This window comes from Pipra filicauda, unplaced genomic scaffold, assembly GCF_003945595.2.
Source record: "Pipra filicauda isolate LSUMZ 115617 unplaced genomic scaffold, ASM394559v2 scaffold1_size10287979_pilon, whole genome shotgun sequence".
NCBI classification, from domain to species: Eukaryota; Metazoa; Chordata; class Aves; order Passeriformes; family Pipridae; genus Pipra; species Pipra filicauda.
In genome coordinates, this window is record NW_024104310.1 from 9,931,438 (window position 1) to 9,957,480 (window position 26,043).

At 40.7% G+C, this 26,043-nt stretch overlaps 1 protein-coding gene across 5 annotated transcripts in view; it reads left to right on the plus strand.

Moving 5' to 3' along the window:
* Nucleotides 1-2,050: 2,050 nt before the first annotated feature.
* Nucleotides 2,051-26,043, plus strand: part of RBM33 (RNA binding motif protein 33) — a 101,953-nt gene continuing 77,960 nt past the window's right edge. For 4 of the 5 annotated variants that reach the window (XM_027727783.2, XM_039380639.1, XM_039380641.1 and 1 more), the window contains exons 1-6: nucleotides 2,052-2,277; nucleotides 12,971-13,049; nucleotides 18,472-18,520; nucleotides 19,953-20,029; nucleotides 22,096-22,396; nucleotides 23,523-23,633. In XM_027727783.2, coding sequence (XP_027583584.1) covers nucleotides 2,250-2,277; nucleotides 12,971-13,049; nucleotides 18,472-18,520; nucleotides 19,953-20,029; nucleotides 22,096-22,396; nucleotides 23,523-23,633 — 645 coding nt within the window. In that variant the 5' untranslated portion in view covers nucleotides 2,052-2,249. Of the gene's footprint in view, nucleotides 2,278-12,970; nucleotides 13,050-18,471; nucleotides 18,521-19,952; nucleotides 20,030-22,095; nucleotides 22,397-23,522; nucleotides 23,634-26,043 lie in introns of all 5 variants that reach the window. The other variant, XM_039380642.1, reaches the window with a different exon arrangement.

A 26,043-nucleotide genomic window follows, 5' to 3' on the forward strand; every position in this document is an offset into this window, starting at 1 on the left:
TTTGTATTGCAAACCAGCTTCACTAAAAAAGACCAATACCAAAGAGCAACTGAAAATCCTGGCCCTGTTGAAATCATCATAGGTTTCTACCACTGACAGTTCTAGTATTCACTCATCACTCCCACATCAGGCAATCAGAGCTGGTCTGAAGGACTACATATTAAATTATCAGCAAGCATCACCTACCAATGGTCTATTTCCTAAATTAAAGACAGAATTCGGCTGTGAGAGCGTAGGAATACATATAGAATAAACCTCTAGCTTCTGTAGTTGTGAAGGAAACCTGAAAAATGAGATCAAACGCAATATAGAGACAAGTCTGCAGGGAGCACAGAACAAAGTGACATGAGAACTTCCCTATTCTCATAGCGAGGGTTTAATCAGATAACGCCGATAATTTAAATACTAACATTGTTAATTATTTCCATGAGGACTTGTCCAACTGGGAAAGTTTTGCCGTTTACTTGAACTCAAGTAGTATAGTAGGCTCCATTAAACTGTTTTAGATCAGATCTGGTTTCTTCACAAGTAGTGGCATAATTTTATATTGTGCTTAACCTGGTCTGTGCAGAATGCCACAAGTCCTAATTTCCCCTTTTAAAACTAGGAGAGGGTAGGAAGGAAACTCAAAAGGAAGATTTTTTTGGTAATTGATTTTCTGTGGGATCAGTGATCCAAACTGATACACTTGGCAGGCATGCGATCACCGGATCCTTTGGAAAGGAGAGAGGAGCAAGGAGCCAAGCAGCCAGCCAGGAGGGAAGTGCTTACAGCGACAGCAGAGAAGGACGCACAGCCTGCAGTGAACTAGACTGAGCATGTTGTAACACTGAACCTGTACAGTGTGTGCTTGGGTGACGTTTGAGTGGAGAAGCAAGAACCACACAGTCTGAACTGGTTTAGTTCAGTTTATACATGTTACTCCCCTGCACACTCAAGCTTTAAAAGATGGGGGACCACAGATCTACGTAACTCTCCCCAAATTATCCCTTTCGTGGTGTATTTTAATCCCACTAACTTATGTTTTTTTTCTCACCCAACAGGCAGCTGAACTTGGGGGTTCATGCTGGACCCGCAACCTAATGAAGCCTCCATGCAGCCCAATGCATCCAGTTCTGGTTCTTCAGTTAAGGAATGACATTGAGGTGCTGGAACATGTCCAGAGAAGGACAACAAAGCTGGTGAAGGGTCTGGGGCACAAGTCCTGTGAGAAGCAGCTGAGGGTGTTTAGGCTGTAGAAAAGGAGGCTCGGGGTGACCTCTCTCTCCACAACTCCCTGACAGGAGGTTGTAGCCAAGTGCAGGGTGGTCTCTTCTCCCAGGTAACCAGTGATAGGACAAGAGGACAGAGTCTTAAGCTGGGCCTAGGGGAGGTTCAATTTGACAACAGGGGAACTTCTTCACAGAAAGTGTGATTAGACATTGGAATGGGCTGCCCAGGGAGGTGGTGGAGTCACCGACTCTGGAGGTATTTAAGCAAAGATTGGATGTGGCACTCAGTGCCCTGGTCTGGTTGACACAGTGGGGCTGAGTAAAGGTTTGAACTCGATGATCTCAGGGGTCTTTTCCAACCTAACTGATTCCGTGACACTGTGATCCTACGCGAGCCGGCCATTCCAGAGCCGGTCCGAGCAGGCGCCCACGTCGGCAAGACACAGCTGCAAACCCTCGTCAGGGACGTGTGGGAGCCCCTCCCTCCCATTCCCACTGGCCACTGTTTATCCAGAGCAGGTGAAGCTCCTGCTTGTCCCCCTCCTCACGGAGCAGGGACAGATGATTCCTCTCCATTCCCTCCCTCCCTCCCTCCCTTCCTTCCCTTCCCCATCCCAGCAGCCATTCCGACCTCACTTCGCCCCCGCCCCCTCGCACGCGCTCCCCCCGCCCCGCCCACCGGCGGCGCACGCGCGCCACCCTCCCGCCCCGCGCACGCGCGGAGGGACACGGGGTGGGCGGGAGTGACCAACCAGCGGCGCGCGCAGCCCGCCCGCCCCGCCCCCCGGGGGGGAGGGCCCCGGTCCGCCGCCGTCCCATGGTGCACCGCGGCGGCGACAGCGGCGGCCGCCATGTTGTGTTAGTTTGTTGTTCTCTGGCGGCGGGAGCGGGACCCGCCGGGAGTCGCGTCCGAGCCCTTCCCCGCGTCCTTCCCCGGCACCTCCCTCGGCGTCACCGGGACCCGCCGCTCCGGCGGGTGGCGCCGGGGCGCTGCCGCGACCCGCCGCCGGCGCCGCCGCCTGGCCGGGGCGCAGAGCCATGGCTGCCGCGCTGGGAGGAGGCGCAGGTGGGTGCGCGGGGGCCTCACCCGGAGCGCGGGGCCGGCCCGGGGCGGAGCGCGGTGTGGGAACCGGGGGGTCCTGCGGGGCCTGGGGTGGGCGCGGAGGAAGGGCAGCGGGGCCGGCGTGGTCAGGGTCGGCGGGGCGGGATCGGGGGCAGCGGGAGGCCCCACGGGCGCCGCTCCTGTCCCTGGGAGCCGGCGGCGTCCAGCGATGGGTGCTGGTGTGGCCCCTTGGCCGAGGCAGGGCCGAGGGGAGAGCGGCCTCGCCACTCACGGGGCCTCCGGGGGGATGGGTGTGTTGTACTTAATGGCGTTCGCAGAATCAGCGAGGCTGGGAAAGAGCTCTGAGATCAGCGAGTCCAGCCCGTGACCCAGCACCACCGTGGCACTAAGTGTTCAGCCTTTCCTTAAAACACCTTCGGGGACGGTGGGTATTCGTTCCCATAGTTTTTGCAGGTGCAGTATATGATGTGTTTAAGTAACATATCTGTAATCTGGGGGGTGGTTATAATTCATTTTAGAGACTGTCCAGAAGTAGAAGGGTCTCACTTTAAAAGTGTAAAATGAAGTCAGTTCTGGGCCTCAGGATTCTCAGGTGTTTCACTGTGCTTTTTCTTGACTAAGACCACCTCTACACATAGCATTTTAAATGACAGCTCAAAACCCTCTGTGGTTCTGACTGGTATATAAAGCAAACTCTAAAATGAAAATATTTGGTTGGGTGATTAAAAGAAAGATTTGCCAGGCTCATACTTGGGTATGCAAGAGAGATACAGTTAAAAGAACATGTCTGTTTCTGCTGCTTTGGGCCTTGCTTTCACTAGGAATAGCAGGTTGGAAAAAGGCTGAGTTGTCTGTTGACCCACTTGTCCTTGTCTGTACAAAAGTTTGTGGTGATTTAGTCTCCGTATATTCTCAGCGAGAAGAGTCCTGGCTCATCCCCTACTCACTCACCTCAGTGTCAGACCCTGCTCCGCGATTACTCTGATGGGTAACAAAGTACAGAATTACAATTGCAATTCCTGTGGTAACTGTTACAAAGAAATTCCCAAATTTAGGAGGACGTTTTGGGAGGAAGGCCTGGAAGGACAGCACCGATTGGTAAAACAGCAAATATTAAAATATCTTGATCCTTGTTTTAATAGTATTAAATATACTGCAATATTGAAGTTATCTGACAGAAATATTTGTGCTAATTTTTGTGGTTCAGGTCAGTTATATGCAATCTGAAAGCAGATTTTGCATGCCTGTTCTATGTCAGGAAATTTTTGTGGTATTGCGAGGACAACAATTTAAAGAAAATGTCACTTTTGGGGCATTTTGGTTCTTGTGTTTAAAACTGCTGCAAGTTGAATGAGCCTGGTTTAATGGGCAGAGGTGCAATGCAGCAACAGACAACCTTCAACAAAGTGGTAAAACTGCAATTTCAATATTTTTTTTTTTGGTTGTAGAGTTCCGTTTGTGTCTATTCTTGAGTTGGGATTCCTTTGTGCTAAGTGGGCACAAGCAGTTGTTTGTTCAGCGTTAACATTGGGCTCATCCATAAATGGTGGCCAATTAAATGTGATCCTTGCCCCATATAAACAGTGTTTGTTTAGTCTTGGTGGTCACTGTGCAGCACTTGCTAAATTAAAAAAACCCGGAGGTGTCCCACGCCTGTGTCCATGTGACTAGTCAGGGAAAATTCCTGGTTGAGGTTGTTAAATACACTTTTAAAACCCAATAAAAAGAGTCTAGAACCTACAGAAGTGGAACGTGCAACCCTTTTTGGAAAGGGACTACTATCTAAAGTCAGTGGTGGTAGTATGGGAAAGAAGCTCAGAACTAAGTCGTTCTTTGGCTTAAGTGGTTTTGTCATTTAAAGTTTTAACTGTAGAAATTAATGTTTGGGATTTGGTTTTAGAATTTTTTGTGGGAGAGAAACGCTTTAAAATACGGAGATAACAGCACCCTAGTGTTTTCTTAAAAAAAAAAAGGCTAATGATTGGCAAATTAGTACAGATTAGGTCTTGGAAAAATTGATTGGGATGGTAATTTGCTGACATTGCAGGGTAACAGTTTACAAAATGAGATAGTTTTGGCTTTAAGGGTGCAGATTAAAGATTAATATATCCTCTGTAAGGATATATTATAGGGCTGAAAAATGAAATGGGAAATGTCTGTGGCTGAACATTTAAATATATTTGATGGAAGGAAGGTGATTTGTCTGTTGGACAGTGTGTAGACTCATTCATTGGTCATTTATAGTCTTTTAAGCTCTTGGGAGATAATAATGAAATATTCATATGTACTTTTGTGACCAGGTGTATTGTTGCAGCAAAGCTTTCTGAGGATGAAGGTAAAGGCTCTTTTGGTGACACATTTCACAAACAAACTAGAAAGTTTACAAGTGATGGTCTGTGAGGTCTCTGGGAATAATTCACAGTTTCATATTATTTCACAAATTCTTTTGCTAAGCAGCCTGGTTCAGCCTCCGAATTCTGGAATGCCTGTATGTTGAAACATAGAAATTCAGGGTAGGTGTGTTGGTGATGAGGAACCTTGAGGGCTCATAGTTGCTCATTAGTTTACTGATAAGGGTAAGACAGTGGTTCCCAAACTTTGATTCAAACTTTCATATAAATCAGAATCAGAGCAAACATGTTGAATCTTACTTAAAGGGTGGGTACAAAGAAGAGAGAGGCTCTCTTTTGACAAGGAACCATATGGAGAAGGCAAAGGGCAATGGCTACAAGTTACACCAGGAGAGGCTTCATTTGATTTAAGGAAGACTTTTTTTCTGCAGTGAGAACAGTCAGTCACTGGGAAAATATCCTTGGAGACATGATGGAGTCTCCATTACTGGAGGTTTTCAAGATATGATTGGACAGGGTGCTAGATAATTTATCTCATTTGGGCTCCCTTTCTCATGGGAGACCAGATGGTCTTTGAAGGTCTCATCCAATCTAGACTATTCTGTGATTTATCGATCATATGTTTATAGTGTAATGTAACAACTGTTTTCTATAGATGCTGAAATTTTTTCTTGGTATTTACTGCAATCAGTTTACAGCTGGATTTTAATCTCATTTAGGGAGGGATGGTTGCAGAGTAAGCAACAAACCATCACCAAAACAAAGCAAGAAGCACCTCCTCATTGTCTGCCATACTGAACTAAGGGAAAACTATTACGAATTTTCTTATTTTCAGATTAGTTCATTTCTGATGAACTTCAGTGGCCTAGAAGACTTTTGGGTGTAGATGTCCTTGGGGTGTGAATCATGGCACAGGCTGGGGTGGAGGAGGAGCTGAAGAGGGCCCCATCCACGTGTCTGCCTTCCTGCTGGAAGTCCTGTAGCAAGAGTAACAGAATGGGTGTTCCTCTAACCTCGAGCCTGTTACATTATTCCTCCAGCTTGAACTTAAGCTGTCATCAGTTTGATTTCATTTGAACGTAGTTGATGGCTGCTGTTGTGCTGTTAGCAATGTAATGGCTTTAAAAACCTCTTGTGAAGCCGTTGATAAAAATAGGAGAAAAGCTTATGCTGCTAGCACAGCATGCACCTTTCTCAGTGTTGTGGGCCACTGTCCAATTCAAAATCTCCAGTGTGACAAATTCAGTTGAACTTGTTGTGCTTCAGGCTATTCATCAGCAGCAGACAGAGACTGGAAATAGATTCTGCATTTGTGCCTGGATGAAAGTGGGTGGAGTGCTGCCTGTGTTTTGGTCTCTGTGGTTATTGCATCCTACTTTATTAGATGGACTGGTGCAGCTGGTCACAATATTTAAGAGTTATATTGGAACATGCACACATTAAAACTCCTCTAAGTGCTAAAGGCCTTTATGTAGAGTTTGCAGTTCATGAAGTACAAAGATGCTCATGGACTGTTGTACCAAGAACTAGTGCCATGGTATTACACTTAGTATTGTACTAAGAACTAGTGCCAAGAAACATTACTACTTCAGTGAGCTTGTGGCAGGGAGATTTCCTTTAAACACAGCAATTTTTAATCTCTTTATGCTTTTCTGGCAAGCTTTCACTGAAAGTCATATTCTTCTGAATGTTCTACCTTTTCAGGTCATCTGAATTAAACATAGCCTTAGTATCAGTTGTTTTTGCAAGAACCAAACCAGGCTTTATTGCATCAAATACTAAACCTCAGATTTTAGGTCACATAGAATTTGTTGTCCAGAATAATTTAAGATGGTGACTTGATCAAAAAACCTCCAGGTAAGTAGTAATTGGTCCTGTGTTAAGTTCTGCTGTAATGCAGCCTCAGTTTTAACTGTTGATGGCTGTGAAGGATGCTGGAGAGTTTCTGGGGAGTTGCAGTTTCTCATCAGTGTCCCAACCATTTGGGAACCAAGTTCATGTGGATTTCATTTTAAACTCTTGACCTTCCTTCACTGTTCAGTGTTTGTGAAACAAGAACTATGGTACTTTTGTTTTTCCAAGGAAAATGTTTTCTAGTTCAAGCAAACTTTGGAAGTAAGTTTTGGGGTTTCTTTTGTAGCTTGAATTCCAGGCAGCATATTATAATTAGTTCTGTTCTTGCTTATTGCTAGTGACTTGCTTTGTATCATGACAAACTCCCAAAAAAAGGTTGGTTTTGGGAAGGTAAAAAGAACTTCTTTCCTGTAGAAGTTAGTTTTTCTGCTTTATTTCTTAGAGGAAGTTAAGTTCTGTCTATAGGAGTAATTTGAAAAAAAACATGAAATACAGTAATTGAGGAACATGTTAGGCAATTGTTAGGTTGTTATAAATATTTAGTCACTAAATACTTAAGACTTCTATGAGTAATTGTTTACCAGTGTGAAGGCTACGTGATGTCTGTTCCTGACAGATAAACTAAACTGTTTGTGAATGAGGCGTATTTGTGTATAATGTGGTACTAAGACCAAATGTGATTTTTGTGATGGTCTTGATTTTCTGTAGTAAGTGGGACTGGATTCATAGTGGGCTTCATGCCCTGTTAGGTTGCCTGAGGAAGATCTGTGTCTGTAACACAGGTTGGCAGTGTGACTGTACTGCCAACACCAGTTGCATGAAAACTTTTGGTGACAAATTGTGACAGCATCAGGAAAAACCACAGGTCAGCAGGAACTGAACCTGAATCCGTGATGTTATTCTGTTGCATCACGTAGCAAGAGATACTAACATTCAGTTTGCTGTGGGGCAGTTTTTACATCGTGTGCTCAGGTGCTGAAAATAGAAGTTTTTGCAGCACTTATGTGTTGCGTAACCTTTTGCAATGAAATATAAAGAAAAATATTTGGTAGAAATAAACTATTACGTAAAGATAATCTGGTAAACTGTTTTTAATCCAGAGACTTGTGTTGGAATGCTGTCAAGTTGTCATGTTTGGTGTTTTAAGGGGATAGAGCAAGATGGACTTGTTCTGATCAGCATTATTTGAAAGACAGAGAAGTGCTTTTTCATGTGGTAAATGACTTTTTCCCTCTAGTTTTCTGTTTTGTTTTGTTTTAATTTTAACTAGCTCCCTTACCTGTCATAGAATCATATCGTGGGGTTTATTTTTATTTTGCCCTAAAGGAAAATAAGACTTAGTTACTTCATTAAAAGACCTGTTGGGCAAAGAGTAAGTAATTCTTTTTTATCCATTTAACTGTAGGATCATTGTGACATCTTCATCTTGTTTTGGATAAGGAGAAATCTTCAATGCTTTTTCAATGCCTAAAACTTATTGCATGTTTTATGTTCATGATAGTGTAATATTGAAATGAACCAAAACACAAAATTTGGAACTGCTAAGGTTTGAAGCAGAATGTGGTTGGTGTTCTGGGAAGCTTTCAGGTGGATTTCAGTGAAGACCAACAATGCAGTCATCAAATGTTTTCCCTCGTCTAGAAGTCTCGGTCATCTCATTGCAGTAAAATACTCCAATCTTAGCAACAGTTGCTATGTGGGACTACCTTTTTAGGCTATGTTAGTAACATTTTATGATGTTAAGAGCTCTGCAGTGTTCCTGCTGATTCACCTCCTACGCTTGTGAGACTGACTGTGTAGCTTAAGACTTCTATCTTACAAAGAAAAATTAGTGAAGGCTTTATTGAAAGGGTGTCCACAGAGTTAGAAACTGCCATCAGCATAGCCAAAGAGGAAATGAGGCTTGTATTTGGTGGATTTCTAGAGTGGATGATCTGTTCTTATTGAACAGGAAAAAAAGATACAAGTTCTAAGCATATATCATAAGCTGTGTAGAACAACTTGCAGCATTGCTGGTGCTACGCCAGGGTAAGTATAAAGAAAATAGGAACCTTTAATTTGGGGCCCAAGTGTGTTTGGCTGTCTTTGTACTTATTCTGGTTCACAGCTGGTCAGAGCCTTGCAAGGCAGGCTGGTCTAACAAAACAGCTTTAGTCCGTCTCTGCAGCATCCAGAAGCTTCTGTACCACTTTGATCATGGTGCTTTTCTTAGAACTGCAGTTGGAAGAGCCAAGTGGTGGATTATTTGGGGTTTTTTTCCTCTATAACTGGCCTGTTCTCCGTGCTTATTCAATTAATGCTTTTCTGGTATTTGATAGGTTGTGTTTGGTTGTTTTTTTTGTTGGTTTGGGTTTGTTTGTTTGTTTTAACTTTCTAGTTCTGCGTTAGAGAGGGGCTTCATGTGTTTAGTGATCACCTGTCAGGATCTTCCAGTTGGTACCCAGCTGATGCACAAGCATCATCTTGGTGAGCTTTGCCAGGAGAGCCAGAATTGGAGGGAGGAGCTGTAGCCAGTGCCTCACGTGTCTTAGCAACAGTTGCTGTGTATGGTGCACTGAGACCACTGGAAGAAATAGAGAACCTCCTCCAACTCCTCCAATAGACATTTTTATGCTTTAAAAGCTTATGTTCATGGATTCACACCCTCAACTTTTTTTTCTTCTCATCTCCCACGCAGTAGTACTGAGAATTTTAATAAAAAATTAATCTTTGGCTGTTGCTCTCAGTGGTTTTGTGCCCTGCTGATGCTGAGTGTTCTTGTTTGTGTACATGTTTTACAGGCACTTAACCACCCTTGGCACAAACATTGACTTACAAGTTTCTCAAGGAGAAACATCTATAGATGTTATGCTGATTGTTGTTTACTGGTGTTTTTCAATGTTATTGCCTAGACAGGTAGAAATAAAATGAAAGTCTGTGTGGTTTCAGAAATGGAGAAAAAAAATGATGCCTCAGGATGTCTATTAGGTATCACATTGCACTGCAGCTGCAAGGTCTGTGTCCAGTGCAGTGCTTATTGTCTCACAAGGGATGAAGCTGGCAAGGAATGCTATTTGCAGATGTGTGACTGTTGTCACCTCCTTTTCTAAAGGAAAGCTACAACCTGCCTTGTGCTCCTTAATGTCGAAATGGCATAATTTGTAACACTCATTGTCAGTGTCAGCTGTCACAGAACAAATGAGCATAAAAAAGAAAAGCTGTCTCCTTCTGTCCCGAAGATCTTTATATCACGTGTGTTGAGACAGGGAGAGGAGATGAGAACAGGGAGGCAGTGAGGACACATGTGGAGCAGTTCTTGCAAGCTGCAGTCACCACACACAGATTGACCAGTCATTCTTGAGGGGTTTTTATGCATCCTGCTGGAGGGGACTTGTGAAAAGGGCTTTGCTGGATGTAATTCAGCTTTGAATTTTGGTAGAAGCTGTTCATAAATAAGGGATAGGATGTGAGAAATCGGGAGTGATTAGAAGAGCAGGAGGTTCATGATGTTGCCTGAGTGGTGGGGGTTCAGGTCCACATTAGAAATTTGCCAGGAACTTGGACCCTCTTTTGACATTGTTTCTTCACTAGCAGTAATAACAGGTTGAAAGACTTCTATGGCTGTGAATTAGATATCTGCCCTGCAAAACTACTATGAATTGTACTGAAAAGTGTTTCTTTTTGCTGTGGAGAGATTTTAACAGAAGAAGGGTGTGGTGTGTAACTTCATGTTGTCTAGATTTAAACCTGGCTGATGTGAAGGTCTGTTTGAAAGAATTGTGTAGCAAGAGCTGAGATTGGTTTATAGCACAGCTCCCTAGTTCTAACATGGTGCCTGGCATGAAAAAATATGTCTTACAAGTAAGCAGGCATAGCTTAAAAGAAAGTTAGTCTTCCTAATTTGTCATTGTCTTGAGCTGTGTTAATCAATATGTGGACACTTGTAATTTGGGGTGCTGCCAAATCAGGTGCATTACCTCAAAAAATAATCATTGGCAGTGATTACATCAAGTCAGTGGATTACAGCAATCCAGCTGTAAGAACAGTGACAGAACAGGATATTTGTGCCCTTAAAATGTCAATGCACTAGAACAGTCACTGCAGCATGGTTTTGAATGACCATAAGGACAGCAAGGTGACTTTTTTTTTTTTTTCCCCTCCTCTCTTTTTTTTTTCCCAGAGACCATAAAATTGGATAATTTAGCATTCAAGAGAAAGATGGGAAATGCTGGTGTATTTGTCTGGCTCTCCCCTGTGGGTGAAATAGGAATTGGAATAGAAAGAGGTTGTAATATGTGGATGTTTAAGCAGACAAATGTAAAACAATTGATTCAATTGTGTTAACCCAGGTAAATTAGTTTAAATATAGAAAAGGAGTTAAAACCTAAACTTACCTGTCAATAGTAAAGGGGAGAACTTGATCAAGAGGAATTATTTCTTCCCTAGTTGGTTTCAAAGCAGAAGAGTTGCCACACTTGACTCATGTTACATGATAATGTACTGAGCAGTCTTACTTCCATAGCTATTTTTGATTGAAATTTCTGGTTTGAAAGTTCTTCATTTAGTGATGTTGCAAGATCTGAATTTTCTCTTTTTAATGTTCTACCTCCTTTCAAACTTCTGTATTTTGATAATATGAAGTGAAAAGTGAATAGGTTTATCATTGCATGTGGGGAATATTCACTAAAGGATACTGAGTTGAGTTTAAAGAGCTGAAGACAGATTTGGTTTTGAAGGTTTATTTAAGAAGCCAAACAAACACAGAAAACCCAGTCGAATGAAACAGTTGTTCCTTGGCATTGTACTTGGTCAGAGTTGAATGCAGAGTCAGGAGGATGAATGGCATCTTAGTGATCACCAGTTCAGACTGTCAGACTGCAGGGACAGGATTGCTCAACCTCTGTATTTTGCAGACTACTAAACTGCAGCAGCTTTCCCCCTGTGTTGAGCAAAACTTCTGTGTGCCTGTTTGTTTGAGTGTGTGAAAAGAGAGTGAATCCAGGTGTGCATTCCCTGTCAGGCTGTAGCCAGAGGGTGGGAGAGTGAGGGTTCAGTATTTCTGAGGGTATGTGCTTCCAGTTCACAGATGACAAGACATGATGTCTGTACAGAGCAGATGACCTTTGCATTTCCTCTGCAGATAAATGGAAGCTTTAATATTTTTAAGTAGCAAAATATTAATTTGTGAACTAAGCTATGGAAGATGATTTGGTAGGCTAAATTAAGGGTACTTGTTGAGAGAAATATGGAGTGCCATTTTTTTCTGGGAAGGCAGGTGCCTGCTTAGGTACACAGTGTAACCTACTTCAGTGACTTGTAGTGGTTTTACTGCCCCAGTTGAGATAATTGATTACACCTGACTGCCCTCTTCTGTTTTGGGCTGCTGGTACTGACCTACCTTGTGCTGACCTGAGGTTTACTCCCTTTGCAAGTTCAGTGTAGTGGATGAGCTTGTGGCCCACAAGGCAAGCGGAGATTTCATAGACACTGTTTCCTTCACCTCCATTGCATCTCAGTTATGTGCATTTCTGGGAAACTCCTGTCTATGGAATGACCTTCATTGGCAAAATTTTCCAGTGGTTTGTCTCATACTCTATCTTTTCCTTGGGTAATCTTCACCTCAAGAGTGAGAAGAGGGAAAGCTCTGTAGTATATTGTTTTTTTTATTCTTGAAACATGGGGATGTTGGTTGACAGTGGCTGAACATGAGCCAGGAGTGTGCCCAGGTGGCCAAGAAGGCCAGTGGCATCCTGGCTTGTGTGTGTAGCCAGCAGGACGAGGGCCATCGTCATCCCCCTGTACTCGGCACTGGTGAGGCCACATCTCAAGTCCTGTGTTCAGTTTTGGGCCCCTCATGGGAAGAAAGACATTAAAGTGCTGGAACAAATCCAGAGAAGGGCAGTGGAGCTGGTGAATGGTCTGGAGCACAAATCCTGTGAGGAGCATCTGAGTGAACAAGGGGTGTTTGGTCTGGAGAAAAGGAGGCTCAGGGGAGACCCTCTTGCTCTCTACAACTCCCTGAAAGGAGGTTTTAGCCAGGTGGTCAGTCCTTTCTCCCAGTTAACAAGGGACAGGACAAGGAAATGGCCTCAAGTTGTGCCAGGGAATGTTTGGATTAGGTATTAGGAAAAAAAAAATTCACAAAGGTTTGTAAATCTTTGGAACAGGCTGCCCATGAAAGTGGTGGATTCACCATCCCTGGAAGGGTTCGGATAACATGTAGATGTGACACTTGAGGATGTGATTTAATGGTGAACATGGTGGTGGTGCTGGGTTGACAGTTGGACTTGGTGATCTGAAAGGTCTTTTGCAACCTTAACGATTCTGTGATTCTGTGTTGGGTATTTGTCTGCTTTTACTTCATGTTAACTTGGAAGGTAGAAAAAGGTATTTTTGCATCTTCTGAACAACACACACCCCCCCACACCCACCCATAAAATCCCATCTGTGTGGTTGCTTTGGAAACCTCTCATTTCAGTAAGAATTATTTAACGTGATCACCTTCTTTACAGATGATGACTTTGATCAGTTTGATAAGCCTGGTGCAGAAAGGTCTTGGAGAAGAAGAGCAGGAGATGACGACTGGGACAGGTAGGTAGAATGTTTTCATGTTCAGTTTCTGTGTGCTGAATTGCATTGCTCTGTTTTCCCATTCTGGCATTTTGTGTTCTAACATTTCGAGCAGTGCACATTCAGATACTAATGAAGATGTTGGTTGTTTTGCATGTGTCAGCCGATGCTGGATCCTGCCAAACATGTACTTGCCTTGAGGAATGTAGAGCACTGTGAATAGATACCATTTAAAATTGGATAAATACAAAGTATTTGTGGTGTGCAATTTTGCAATTAATGTCTTGGTTTTCCTTTTAAATATGTAGTAGATCCTGGTGGTTTAAATAGAATTTGCTAGTACTTGAATTTGCTCAACTTAATTTTTAAATTTTTTTTAATTAGATGTTTAAATCCTTAACCTCAGAGTCCTACTTTCAGTTTTACATTGGAGAAGAGTACTAGAGCTTAGGTACAGGTTTGTTAAACAATGTGGCTTGTAAAGATTTAGAAGTGTGTGTGCACTTGCTTTTTTTGGTGGGAGAATAAGTGTGGGGTTTTAAGTGAAAGGAATCTGGCTGGGAAAGGAATCAAGCTGCTGGCTAGACTGGTCTATTCTTTCTGGGGGAACTTTTCACTTATTTGTGTTATTTTTCTATGTTGCCTTTTTAGTAATAAATTTGTTCAGACTTTGCCAGTGGTTTTCAGTGTAAAAGGCAAAAAAGAACAACCCATTCCAAATAGATTGTTATCTGCTGTAATAATCACTCAAACGATTGTAGTAAACAAGTTTTACTCTAAGTAGTTTTCCACTCAGCTGAGCCCTTGGAGTGAATCAGCTGCTCTACAATTATTGTCATTCCAGAGGGATTAGTTTCCTCTTCCATGCTTTTCTGCTGGGTTAAGTGGGTAGTTTTCATTGCTCCAGGAGGCAAGTGTGTGACGAAGGAATTTGGACAGTAGCTCCAGTTTACAGAGTGTTCTGCTGTTTGCTGGTGGGGAGTCTCTGCTCTCTGTCAAGCCAGTACAGCTGTTAGGGGGTTGGATGGTGAACTGCACCATGGAGCTGCTCTGGTTTGAGAATGGAATTAAAATAACTTGTTCAGGCTGGGTCACTGTACTGTGCTGCCTCCCAGTCCCAGGTCTGGGTATTCAGAAACCCTAAAATAAGTATTGAAAGCAAAATGTTTTGTATTAGAATGTTTTTTGAACTTTTTGCCTTTGCCGACTTTGTGGTGTGAATAGGTGGACTCTTTAGATGCTGACTGGTCACATTTGGGTTTAGCTGTCCTACTCATCACTGCAGAAAATTTGGATGAGTCAAGCAACCATTGCATCAGAAGTTATTCCCAGTGGTAAATTTCCTGCAGCAAAGCTGTTTTTAATAGGACTTGACAGAGGTTTTAGAGTATTTTCCCTAAGCTGAGACTCTGAAGCACACAAGGATTCAGTTTTAGGAAAAAGTTTTACTTTATGTATTTATTATTACCTGCATACAACTTAAGATAAATATCAAAAATGCGGTTCTGCAGCTTACTGAAATTGTAAGAGAAGTGGTTCCAGGTGCAGAGCAGAAGATTCCAGAGCTTCAAAATTTCGGAATTTTTTTTGTTACAACTATATCTAGTAGAATATTATTTGCATGTGTTGGAATATTGTTTTTAAAATATTATTATTCTTTTCAGATTGCCAAGCTGTATTTGGAAGTTTTAAGTTCTGTGAGTGTCTTGGCAATTACAAATGCTGTACGTAGATATGTTGTTGCCTAATGTAATTGCTTAAAGTTTTAACCTACTGGCCTAATTCAGTACAGGACAGTTTATTGAAGATGGAAAAAAGGCTGAATGAATGCAGTAGTCTTGGGGTGTTTTAATCCTTCATGCTTTGTTTTGCAACCTAAGTATTGTTTTGGGGGGAGCTGGAGTTCTGCTGTTAGTCACACATCGTGATCAACCATCAGCTCTTACTTTGTTGTTACTTGACTGAGTCACATCCCCCAGTTATTTAAATAATTTTGAATTTTCAGATATCTGTCCTTTCTCAAACACTGGAGGTGATAACTGATAGTTGGAAGGCCCCAGTAATTTGGGATACAAATGTAACATTGCTCTTGGAGAATTTTTCCCATTACATTTTTTCACAAGTTCTTTTCCTGAAACATTTATATCCTTGCTGCTGCTCATGTTTAATGAGGCATGTTCATGAAATTGGAGGCCAGAGAGTGTGGCAATGAACTTGCCATATACAGTATGGAAAAAGTCCTGTCAGAGATGGACTGGTGAGGAAAACAGCTCTAACCCTATGGAAACAGAAGTTTTTACTGTAGTTTAAACATGTTTCAACATGTCTGTGTATTTTCTGCAGTGTCACTGTGTCCCTCTCCCAGACACCCCCTGTGAAGCTATTGTCTCCCACACAAGGTGTCCTGGGAAGGTGTCCTGAAGTTTCTCATTGGTCCTTTGTTTACCCCTTCCTATTGGCTGTTGACCCCTTACCTGATGGTTTCTTTTGTGTGACCCTGAACTTGCGATTGGCCCCCGTTGACCTTCCTAAAAGCCTTATAAACCCCAACCCCACAATAAACTTCCTCTTTCGTCCATCCCTCCCAGGTGGTCTGTGTGTGCTCCTTGCGGGGTCACCGGGCCAGGTGCAGGGGTGGGGGGAAGGGCATTCACCTCGCAGGTAATGGGGCTGGAAGCATAAGGCCTGGAGGTCTCCCCCATCTCCCCAGTCCGCCGTAAGAGAGAGCCACTCTGACGTCTTTATCACAGGGTGTTCATTTGTATATGTATTTCTTTAGGTAACCCAAAGCTTGGGTTTGGAAAAAAACCTGCATTTCTGGTGCTTTCCTTCGAGATGACAGGAATGAGTTAGTAGTTGCCTTTTGCTTCTTCTGACCCTTCTGAGGTTGCTCATTTCTCTATGCTGGCAGAAAACTTTTCACTGGTTGTTGTCTGTCTTTTTTATTATTATTGTCCTTATTTGGTGAGCTGAATTTATTCAGTGACGGGAATGTTAGGTATTGGAAGTTGAGGCAATGTAAGGAAATGGGTCTGTTTCTTGTGAAACCAGTGGACTCTTATATTACCTTAACCCAAAATTTCCTAGTACTGTGGTTTGGAAACTTTTGTGTCTTGCTGATAGTGAGGCTGAAGTGACTGTGAAACTGTCACAGATGTGTACTTTTATTCCAGGTCAGATTATTTTATGTGGCTTAGTGTGGTAGCAAATTGCAACCATTCATTTTTGTCTGTGTTTGTCAGCTAGTCTGAGATCTTTTAGTATCTTTGTTTTGCCTGCTTTGTGTTTCTTAGTTTGTTTTGTTTTTTTTAATGGTGGGATTTAGTACTTCTGGTCCTCTTTCTGAGAGAGAACTTCAGATATGGCTGTTTTAGAAACCTTGAGATAGTACAGCTTTACCGTGCAGGCTTTTCACTGTTACTTTGTTTATTCAAAAAGTTATGGTCATTTTTCTTCTTTTAATTCATTAACGAAACTACTGAATAACATTGAATATTTTTAGAGGTTTTGGACGGCATCCTGTAAAGACTTTTGTTTCTGATATAAGCTTCATTTATATGCTAGTGCCAATTTTTTTGACTGCTAAGCAATAAGGCAAAGCTTCAAAAATCTAGAATATGTTTGCAGTTATTTCTGTTCATCAAATGTTAATCTTTTTCTAAAAAATCACATCGAGGATTTTTCCAGTAACATGTTTAATATCCCTAACTATGTTTAGAAAACTAATTTCATCTTTTACTTTCTTTTCTGTTCCTTTTCTTAATCTGAATGTCTTGTTTTTTGTCTTCGAGTGCTGCTGTAACACTCTTGCCATCCTTTGGAATTTCTCTAGTGCAGTTTTATTAAAAGCTGTCAGTGGTGGACCATAGTGCTGGGAAATATTTTCAAACCCTTTGGTGCATTTGTCAGGTTACTGGCAGTTGAAGAGATTAGTGATTTTTTAGAGACAAAATTGAAGTAGGAAATGCTTCTTGCAACCATTTCTGTTAGGTAGAGTTTCCTGTCTCTGAAATAAAGGGCTTAAATTCTAGTCAGTTTGCTCTTTGGAACGTGTCATATGTCTTATGTCCCAATTTTTGTTTAATATTACAAGTGAGCACAAAACAATTGCTATTTGTTAATGTTCAGTCATTCCTGGAAATATTTGAGATCAGTAACCACGGATAAATTCTGTGTACTGATAATAATGTCCTATTTAGGGCTGATTTGGTGTATCATCTGTTCTTTCCTAGCCCACAAGATTTTTATTCCCCCTTTCCACCCCCATGTTATCTGTACAATAATCAGCTCTGAAAGAGACCTCCATCTGCAAAAGCAACTCTTAGCAGTTATTTATGTCTTGGAAGTGCCTCCCCATTTTCAAGTATTTACCATATAGGCCTAAGAAACTCTTATAGAAATTCCTGTTCTGTTCCTATAGCACATTCTCACTTTGGAGAATTTTGTTCTTATGTAGTATCTAAGGCATAGTGGTTTTGTTGGTTTGGTTTGGGGTTTTTGTTTTTTAAGGTATACAGGTAGAAATAGTGTCTAATAGCAGCTCATATTTCAATGCACTGGCATCTCATTTAAGTATTGACATGCATATTCTACTACATACATTTGTCAATAACAACTGTTTATTATAGAACAGGGGAATCTGTTTATTCCTGCCACTAGATAATTTTTTCACTGAAGGAAGAAGAATGAGATTAATCAGTTGTTCTGAAGTTCAGCTAATCTGGAGGGTAGTTCTTTGTGTTGAATCTTATTTATGGGACAGTTGCTACGTGATGGCAGAAGTTTTGTAAGCCAGGTATTTATGTGCTTCCTGAATTCTTGGGCATGAGTATAAAAGTGGTGAAACATGCATTTGATTTTGTCACCCTGTAGGTGTCTGTTTGACCTTACCCTCAGCTTGACAAGGAGGCAGTAAAGTATTTAGGGAAAATCTAGGCCTAAGCCTGACCTTTAGGGAAGATCCAGGCTCCCAAGCCAGCTGGCCTCCCAGCCTTCTTGCTCAGGTCTGTCTTGGGCCACATGGTGACCTGTAGACTGAGTTTTGCCCACTCTCACTTGCTTCCTCCCTGGGGAACTGGAAATTAGCAGTTTGGACAAAATGGCCCTGAAATGTAGGATCTAGAATAATGGGGACCTGGCTGTCTGGGTTTTATCTGGCTGTGCCTGCATTTTGGCTGGGTTATTGTGCTCTGTTTGGTTGTGGAGATATGGAAGGGAGAGCATGTGGAAATGAAATGACTGTGCAACAGCAGAGGTAATATGTATGGTCTGTTGTTTCACTGAAAGTAGGTATCTGTTTTTCTTGAATGCTTTGCTAAAAGGAAGGGTTTGTGCAGGCTTTGTAGCAGTTCTCCTCAAGTCAGTTTTTTAAGGCATGTACCCTGTAAGGTGTTTGTTTCTGTTTTCTAAGGTTCAGCTTCTTAAATTTTGTACTGTTTTCCAGTGAACTTGATGATGACTTGCTTGGAGAGGACTTGCTAACTGGAAAGAAGGTAAGAAATGTGCTTTAAAGTGACCTCATGTATTTTACGGTCACCTCCCCAAAGCCTGACAGCCACAGATACCTGAGCTTTGCCCTATTGCCAGAGCTCTCTGCACCCAGGGTTGTTTCCTTTTGTGAAAAACCTCCAGGTGAGGCTTTTTAAAATGCAACTTTTAGAAAAACTACTCTTTTCTGAGATAGTATTTCTTCTCATAACACACAGTCCAAACAGGAGATGGTTCTCAAAATGAATTTCCCTGTAGCTCATATTGATTTAACAATTAAAAAAAAAAAAAAAAGGAAAAAAACACCAAAAAAAACCCCAACCCCCCCAAAAAACAAACAAAAAACCCAAAAAACAATGAGGCCTCCTGAGTGCTGATTAACATGCTGGAGAATTTAATGCAAGTGCCGATTTCCTGGCTATTAAAAATTACTTGTCAAAATACCAGCAGTATTTACCAGAGAGTAAATAAAAAAGGAATCAGTGATGTCTGTTAAAGATTACACTCAGTGTGCACAATCTGCTGTTGGGTTGTCTGATGAGTAGGTGGAGGATTTTCCCTTTTACAGTGAGGGGAAAAACATGGGAGCAGCTGAACTGGATAACACAAACAAGTTCTCACCATGTCTGCTATAGACTCGTCATGCTGATAACCATTTCCAATGCTGAACTCTGTGAAAAGAACTAAATGTATGTTTGGGTTTGCCAGATATCTGCAGGAGAAGACAGGATTCCTGTTTGGAAAATCAAATCTTTTCGGTTTGCAATGTTACAGGGCAGTATCTGTGGGTATGGACACATATGGTGGGGTAAAAATACATTTCTCAGAAAGTTTTCCCTGAACTATTTATGCTAAACTTCCTTCTACTTAATCTCATCCCAATACTTCTAGATAAATCTACCTTTGTATAACCTTTCTGCCTCTTACTTAAGGGGTTGGAAATGTTGGTTAGCAAATCTGCAGATATCTCTTCTGAGTGGGTAATAATTAAAAAAAAATAAATGAAACAACTTTATATCCTTTTCTCCAGTCTGTATCTTTGCTCTCTAGAATTTAAAAGTAACTTCATGTATTTTCTTGACTTGCCTAATGCATCAATGTCACAAGGCCATGAACTAGAGCTTTTTTCCTTCCTGGTCTTAAGCGAGTTGTCATCTTTGGCTGTATTTGAGAACGGAGCAGTGAAAAATGTGGACAGATAGGCAAATTTGAGTTCTGTAAATTTCCATTAGACTACCAAAGATGTATTTTAAAATTTGTTGTCTTGTGGTTTTTTTTCTTATCAAATTAGGTCATTTCCTTGAAGGTATGGTCTTAGTCTGAGATGTGTTTTTCATAAAAAAATACATAGTATTCAGAAATTTCAGTAGTTTCAGTATCTAGTTAGTTAAAAGTTTATATCTTTTATATTTATGATTGACTTTTTCTGAAACCTAGAATCAATCAGACTTGTCGGATGAGGAGCTGAATGACGATCTTCTGCAAAGTGACAACGAAGAGGAACAAGAATTTCGGTATTTCTTTCCTGAATCTTGTTTTGGATAACTCAAAGCTACTAATGGTTACTACTACTGATTACTGATAACTACTAAACTAAAGTTATTGTTACATGCTTAAAATGGTTTTGGTTTTTACTTAGCCAGTTACTTGGTGATGTATATCTAATGTACTCAGTAGCATTATTTGCATATCAATGACATTATTTTTGGTTATTTCAATCTCAGAAATTTCACTCAAATCTATAAAAAGCTTATGAGAAGAAATGGTGTCATCTCCCATGCATATAGAATTCATTATAAACACTTACAGAGCTTTGCTCTTTGCAGCCTCAGTATTGTTGTGAGCTTCCTTCTCCTGTGAAGTCCTTTTCTGCTGTCTTTCTTTTAAAAATATCTTGCCTTCTAAGACCCTGAGGAGGGGAATTGCACACTTGGCGAGGCTTGATTTGTGGCTTAATTGTTTGTGTACAATTACACAGCAGAAAATTTGTAAGAGTTTATAGGCTGGAGCAGGTACTTCCAGGGGAGTTCACTGAGGATCCTGCCCTGTGAATACTCTGTGGTGATACAGCTCCACAGCTGAGTTATGGGCATCACAACTCAAAATGAGTGTCTTGTCATTTTTACTTTTCGAGCTGGACTGATGCAGGGGGGAAGATGCTTGTGATGCCAAAGTGATGCAATACCACTGCTGCTTTTAATGGCCTGTGTGTTTTTCCAGCTTTTTCTTTACTTGTTGCATGCTGTGCAGGTCATGCCATCTGAAGGGGTATGAATGTATATATAACATGCATTGATATATTGATATCTCAGAGATCTCCTGTGTTTAGCCTTAAGTAGTATAAGGAGTCCTGTCATTGTATTGGACTGATGGTGGTGTGATAAAATGCTCCAACCATCCAGCTGTCCATTGGCTGCTGTTTTCCTTCCTGCAGTAGTGAGGGTTGGACTATTCCCTTTAAAAGAGGGAATCCCTGTTGGTCCTTGCTGTCACTTCACTGTGTATCCTCCCTGAGACCCCTGGGCAGCAGGAGTGGCTATGTAACCACATGAGTGATAAGAAAGTATCTGAAGTGTGATAGTATTGCTCAGAGGAAGCAGGTTTCTGTAGACAAGTTTTGCATTTTTAGCAGTTTTATTGGCAGAGAGTGAGAGCCTTTCCCTTTTCCTTCTATTTCCATTCAACCTCATCCTTCTGTAGTTGGGAGGATAATGATAATCCTGCATAATGTCTTCATTTTTGTGTTAAATCTTCCCTGTCTTATAGATGCAAATAGCTCAGAGCTGCCTGGATCTTTTTCTCCCAAATGTAGGAAAATGGTGAATAGTAGGACTGTTACTTAAAAAAAAATAAAAATATCTTTATTTTCATTATACCCTGAGCCCTGAAATCAAGAAGAGCTTCCCCCCTCTGCTTTTCTAACTTGTTTGCAGTTGGTTAGTTGCTTTTTTATGTGTTGATGGCACTAGCTGTTGTAAACAGTAAATTCTGAGCTTTGCTTTGCCTGCAGATTATAAATGTGTCAGTTTTTGTTTTGATTGTTTTTTTTCAGTGTCTGTGCCAGTGCTGTTACTAAGTTAAGAATGTCTCAGGCATTTAAATTACATTTATTGACTATGTATTTTATATTAAGTAGAACATTAAATCTGTCATAAAAATGTAACTTTGAATTCAAGATAATCAAGAATGAACAACATGAATACATTTAGTAAAAAATATTTTACTAGAATATTCTGAAAGATTGGGAAAACAGATGCAGTTATAGCAATTTTGTGTATTTTTTGTTAGTCTTGGAATTAAAATTGAATCCAGTCTGCTTTGGTGACAAAGCAGGACTTTTGCCAGTTTGACCTGCTAAACCATCTGGTTCGTTTGATTCCCCTGGTCAAATAGCCTGCAGCTGGTGATAAGCTGCAGTGCAGTATGCATTGTGAGAACATGGCATGCAGTCAAAAAGTGTATGGGGTATAATTCTGTCCACCAACTTAGAGAACTTATGTTTGTTGGCTTTGTTTTGCTAAATCTTTGCGGGTAGTTGACTGTTACACTCTAACCTCTGAATCCCCTCCCCATCCCACAGCTCTCCAGGTGTCACGGTGAGCCTCAATGCCACATCTGGCATGCTGGCATCATATGAAATCTCTGAGTCCATCAATGATCCATCACTAGAACATGAGTCTGAGTATGACCAAGGGGAAGATGAAATTGGTTATGACAAATCTGAAGCACCTGAAGAATATGCTTCAGAGTATGCAGAGGAAGGACATTATGAAGGCAATGATCCTGAACTGACAGAAGACCAAATAGAATATGGGGAAGAGCCTGGAGAAGAAGATGAAGTTCTAGACCTTGAAATCAATGAACCCCTCGATGAATTTCCAGTGAGTTTCTTTCTATTGTATCTTCAAAGATAACATTGCTTTGCGTGCATAGGGTTTTAGACTGATTTAAAATCTGTTTGCCTCCCTAGGGAGGAGGGGAAATTAGACCTATTATCACTGTCTGCCAGTTTCTTTATCTAGGCTGTGACAAAGTTTGTGTTGACAGCTTGTTTGGCGGTAGGTAATGCTCCTTTGTCATGCGGGAAGGCAGTTGAGAATCATGACCTTGAGGATTGTATCCTTAAGGAAGAAAACAGCTTTGTGTGGTGGAGATACACTGCCAATTGTTAGAAGTACTTAATGCAAAAGCTTTTATCCAGGCTTTAGACAAGATCTGATAAAGTCCTTCGAAGGTGAAAAGATTATTGACCTGCTAAAGACATCTTTAAGGTGCTAATATCCCAAAGTGATTGATGTCCTGCTCGTTCATCCTTTTTGTAACTGAGAACTGTCTAAACCTGAATAAAGAGATTGGAGGTTAGTTCAGAAAATGTCACCTGCATAATTCAATATAATTTAGGCAGCGTATTAGAGAACATGCACTGGCTTTAATTGCTAGTGAAGTGATTTAATCTTAATTAAAACTGTATGTGATCAGTGAGGTGTTTTAAAATACAAGCAAACTTACTTAGGAAAGCTTTTGCTCTTGTTTTATGTTCATAATTTTTCGGAGTTGAACCTGCTCATATGTAGGTGCTTTCAGAGTGTTTTAAGAATGTTTATATTCTTATGGGGTAAAATCTGATGTTAATGTATATGTGCATAGGTGCATGTTTTCTTTGGTAAGAAAGGACTGCAGTGTTTGCTTCATGAATTTGTAAATGGGGGATGTAGATGTATGGAAGAAGTTGGAGCAAACAGTATTAGATGGTATCTTTATTATAACAATGGTATCTGAGTGAAAACTGCTTTAGTTTTGATGATATTGAAATTATGGTCTAGTTAAAAGCCCTGCTAATTATACTGTATATATGTCATATCACTTATAATTGACAGTTCTGATGGAGACAATACTTTTCTTCAAGTCTGGAAGTCGTAACAATGTAGCCAGACCCCACCTCTCCATGGGTTTGCAATTCTGTACAGTTTGCCTGTGTCTTTTCACCTTCATGTGTTATTGCTTTAGGATGAAGATTACATGCAATCATATAATGAGCAAGCAATGGAAGAACAAGGAGAATATACAGCTGATGAGGAGCTGGAAGAATCCCAGACAATGGCAAATGAATCAGAAGAGGTATGTTGTCAATTTAATGGAAACTTAACTAGTTCTTTTAGAGATTGATTTCATAGAATTGTACCTATTACAGAGTAAGAACTGATGCACTTTGCCAGTGTTGAATTATTGGTCGTATTACTCTTTGTATAAGATGAATTGTAATAGCATCGATATTGTCAGATACATCAGATGCCCTCTCTCCCTTGGGATGAAAACCATAAGGAATAGGCCAAAATGTGCATATTTAGTCTTGGCTTCAACATTAGTAACTTCAGAGGCCTGTTCAGGTAGAATGACAGTAATACTGCATGCTGTGTGTTAAATCTCTAATAGCTGTGATGCCTCACTTTCCAGGTGGATCATTTGTGCCACTGGGAGTGTAAATACAGTTCTTGGGTATCCCCTTTTGAGGAGGAGTGTGAGCATGGAAAGTTCAGTATTTTAGAAGGGCAAGGGTTAGATTGTTGTTTCAAAAGGAGTTTTGTTGGGACTGCAGTTCCTGTGATGTTTATTTTACTTCTTTGCTTAGGAGAAAGAATGAGTTCCTTCGTTTGCAAGGAGAAAGCTTATGCCAAAGACTGCCACATATACAGTCACTGATTATAGCCCAGAACAGAGGTATCATACCTGTTTTTAATTTGCAGCAAGTTTTTGATGGGGGATTTTTTTTCTTTCCCCAGCAGGAATCTGCTTTAATATTACTTTTATTCCAGTTCTTAATTAAATAGGGTTGAATGGATTACCTGCTGAGAAGTGTAGTCAGAGTGTGTTTCCTCTTTGGAGCTTTAACTCATCAGGAAATTAATTCCTCAAAGACACAGCAGTGTTACTCTATGAAGTTCTTACAAGTGGGTGTGCTGTGATGGTCTAGTTGTATCAAACCTATTTTGGTAAAACAACATTCCTTGGTAGGCAGAGATCTGCACTGAAAGGGGCCACCTGCATTGTTCAGTCCTCCACTGTTGCAAGCATGACATCTTCTACCAAATAAACCTTAATGTAGTTATTTGCTACTTCACTAGTATTAAATCTACTCTTTGAAAGAATTGTGTAATGTCTAAACACGTTTTGTTCATTCACTGGATTATATACACTTTCTTTTTGGCATTTTGGAAGTGGTGTGATGCATTTGGGCTTTCTGCAGCTGCAGTCTGAGATGATGGACACAATGCACATCATGTAAAATTAAATACATAGCTGAGATTCACTGTCAAACTCATGACCTTAAAAAAGTACAGCTTCATTTTTAGAGTACAAACTAATGAGAATTCTGTAATAATGATGTTGTCTAAATTCATCCAATTCAGAATTAAATTCCTTTCATTCAAAAGGTACCATTAATGAAAGTTTTTATTGTTTTTCTTAATAGAGCTTTTACAGAATTTGTTCGTCGTATAATTTGAACATTTTGGCCACATCTTTATTTGCTTACTCTACATTCTGGCATTATTCTAATGGTTTGCAGATTGCCACAGGTTTTTCTTCCCAAAATAGTAGCATATTTTGTTCTGTTCTTATTTAATATGTAGCTTATTTACATTTGGCAGCAGGCTCATAACTGTACTCTCTAAATGAGAATACCACTAAGAGAGAGAACCTTTGTAGAGTATCCAGTTCTTTTTATTGCAAGGTTAGATGCCACCTCCAGCTCTGAAGAGTGTTCTTTATTTGAGTGTTATATAACAGTACTCTCCCTTAAATCTCAACATTTGTTACTTGTAAACAAGGCTGAAGTTGGCATTCTCCTGTAGAAAAATGCAACACAAGAATGGAGCTGTAATGGATGCAAAGAAATAGCATTATTATCTCCTGATTGAAATTTGGCATGTGAACAACTGAGAGAGAGCTGACAGAAAAGAGTGTTTGGTGTTGTATTTTATGCAGTTCCCACATTAAAACCAAATAAAACCTCTTATTAGATTGCATGAAGAAATTCTGTAAACCAAGAGAAAAGCTGACTGGATGAGGAGTTGGAAAATAATGGGAGGAAACAAGTGAATATGGGAAGTTAGACACCTGTTAGGAGTGGCACTCAAGGTGGGAGGTGTGAGGAAAAGGCAGGGTAAAGCTTGTGCTTGAAACAGTGCTTAGAACCTTGGATTTTAAAGAAATAACACTCTCTGTGGAGCTTCCTTGAAAAATGTAGCAGTGGTTCAGAAAATATTTTTGTGTTCCTAAGGTACAAAGCAAAACCACTCAATACCCAGAAATTTCAACAGCAAATAGGTGTGGTAGAACAGTCACATGAGGCATCATGTCCTAAATATTTTTAGAGGAAAAATATCACTAATTACTTCTGTGAAATGTGAATGTGAAAATGAAATAAAAATAAACCCTCCTGAAATTAGAATTCGTGATTTCTTTGTTTTATATCAGAACTAATCTGTGAAGTGTATGATAGGGGATTTGTCATTGCATAAATTTAAAC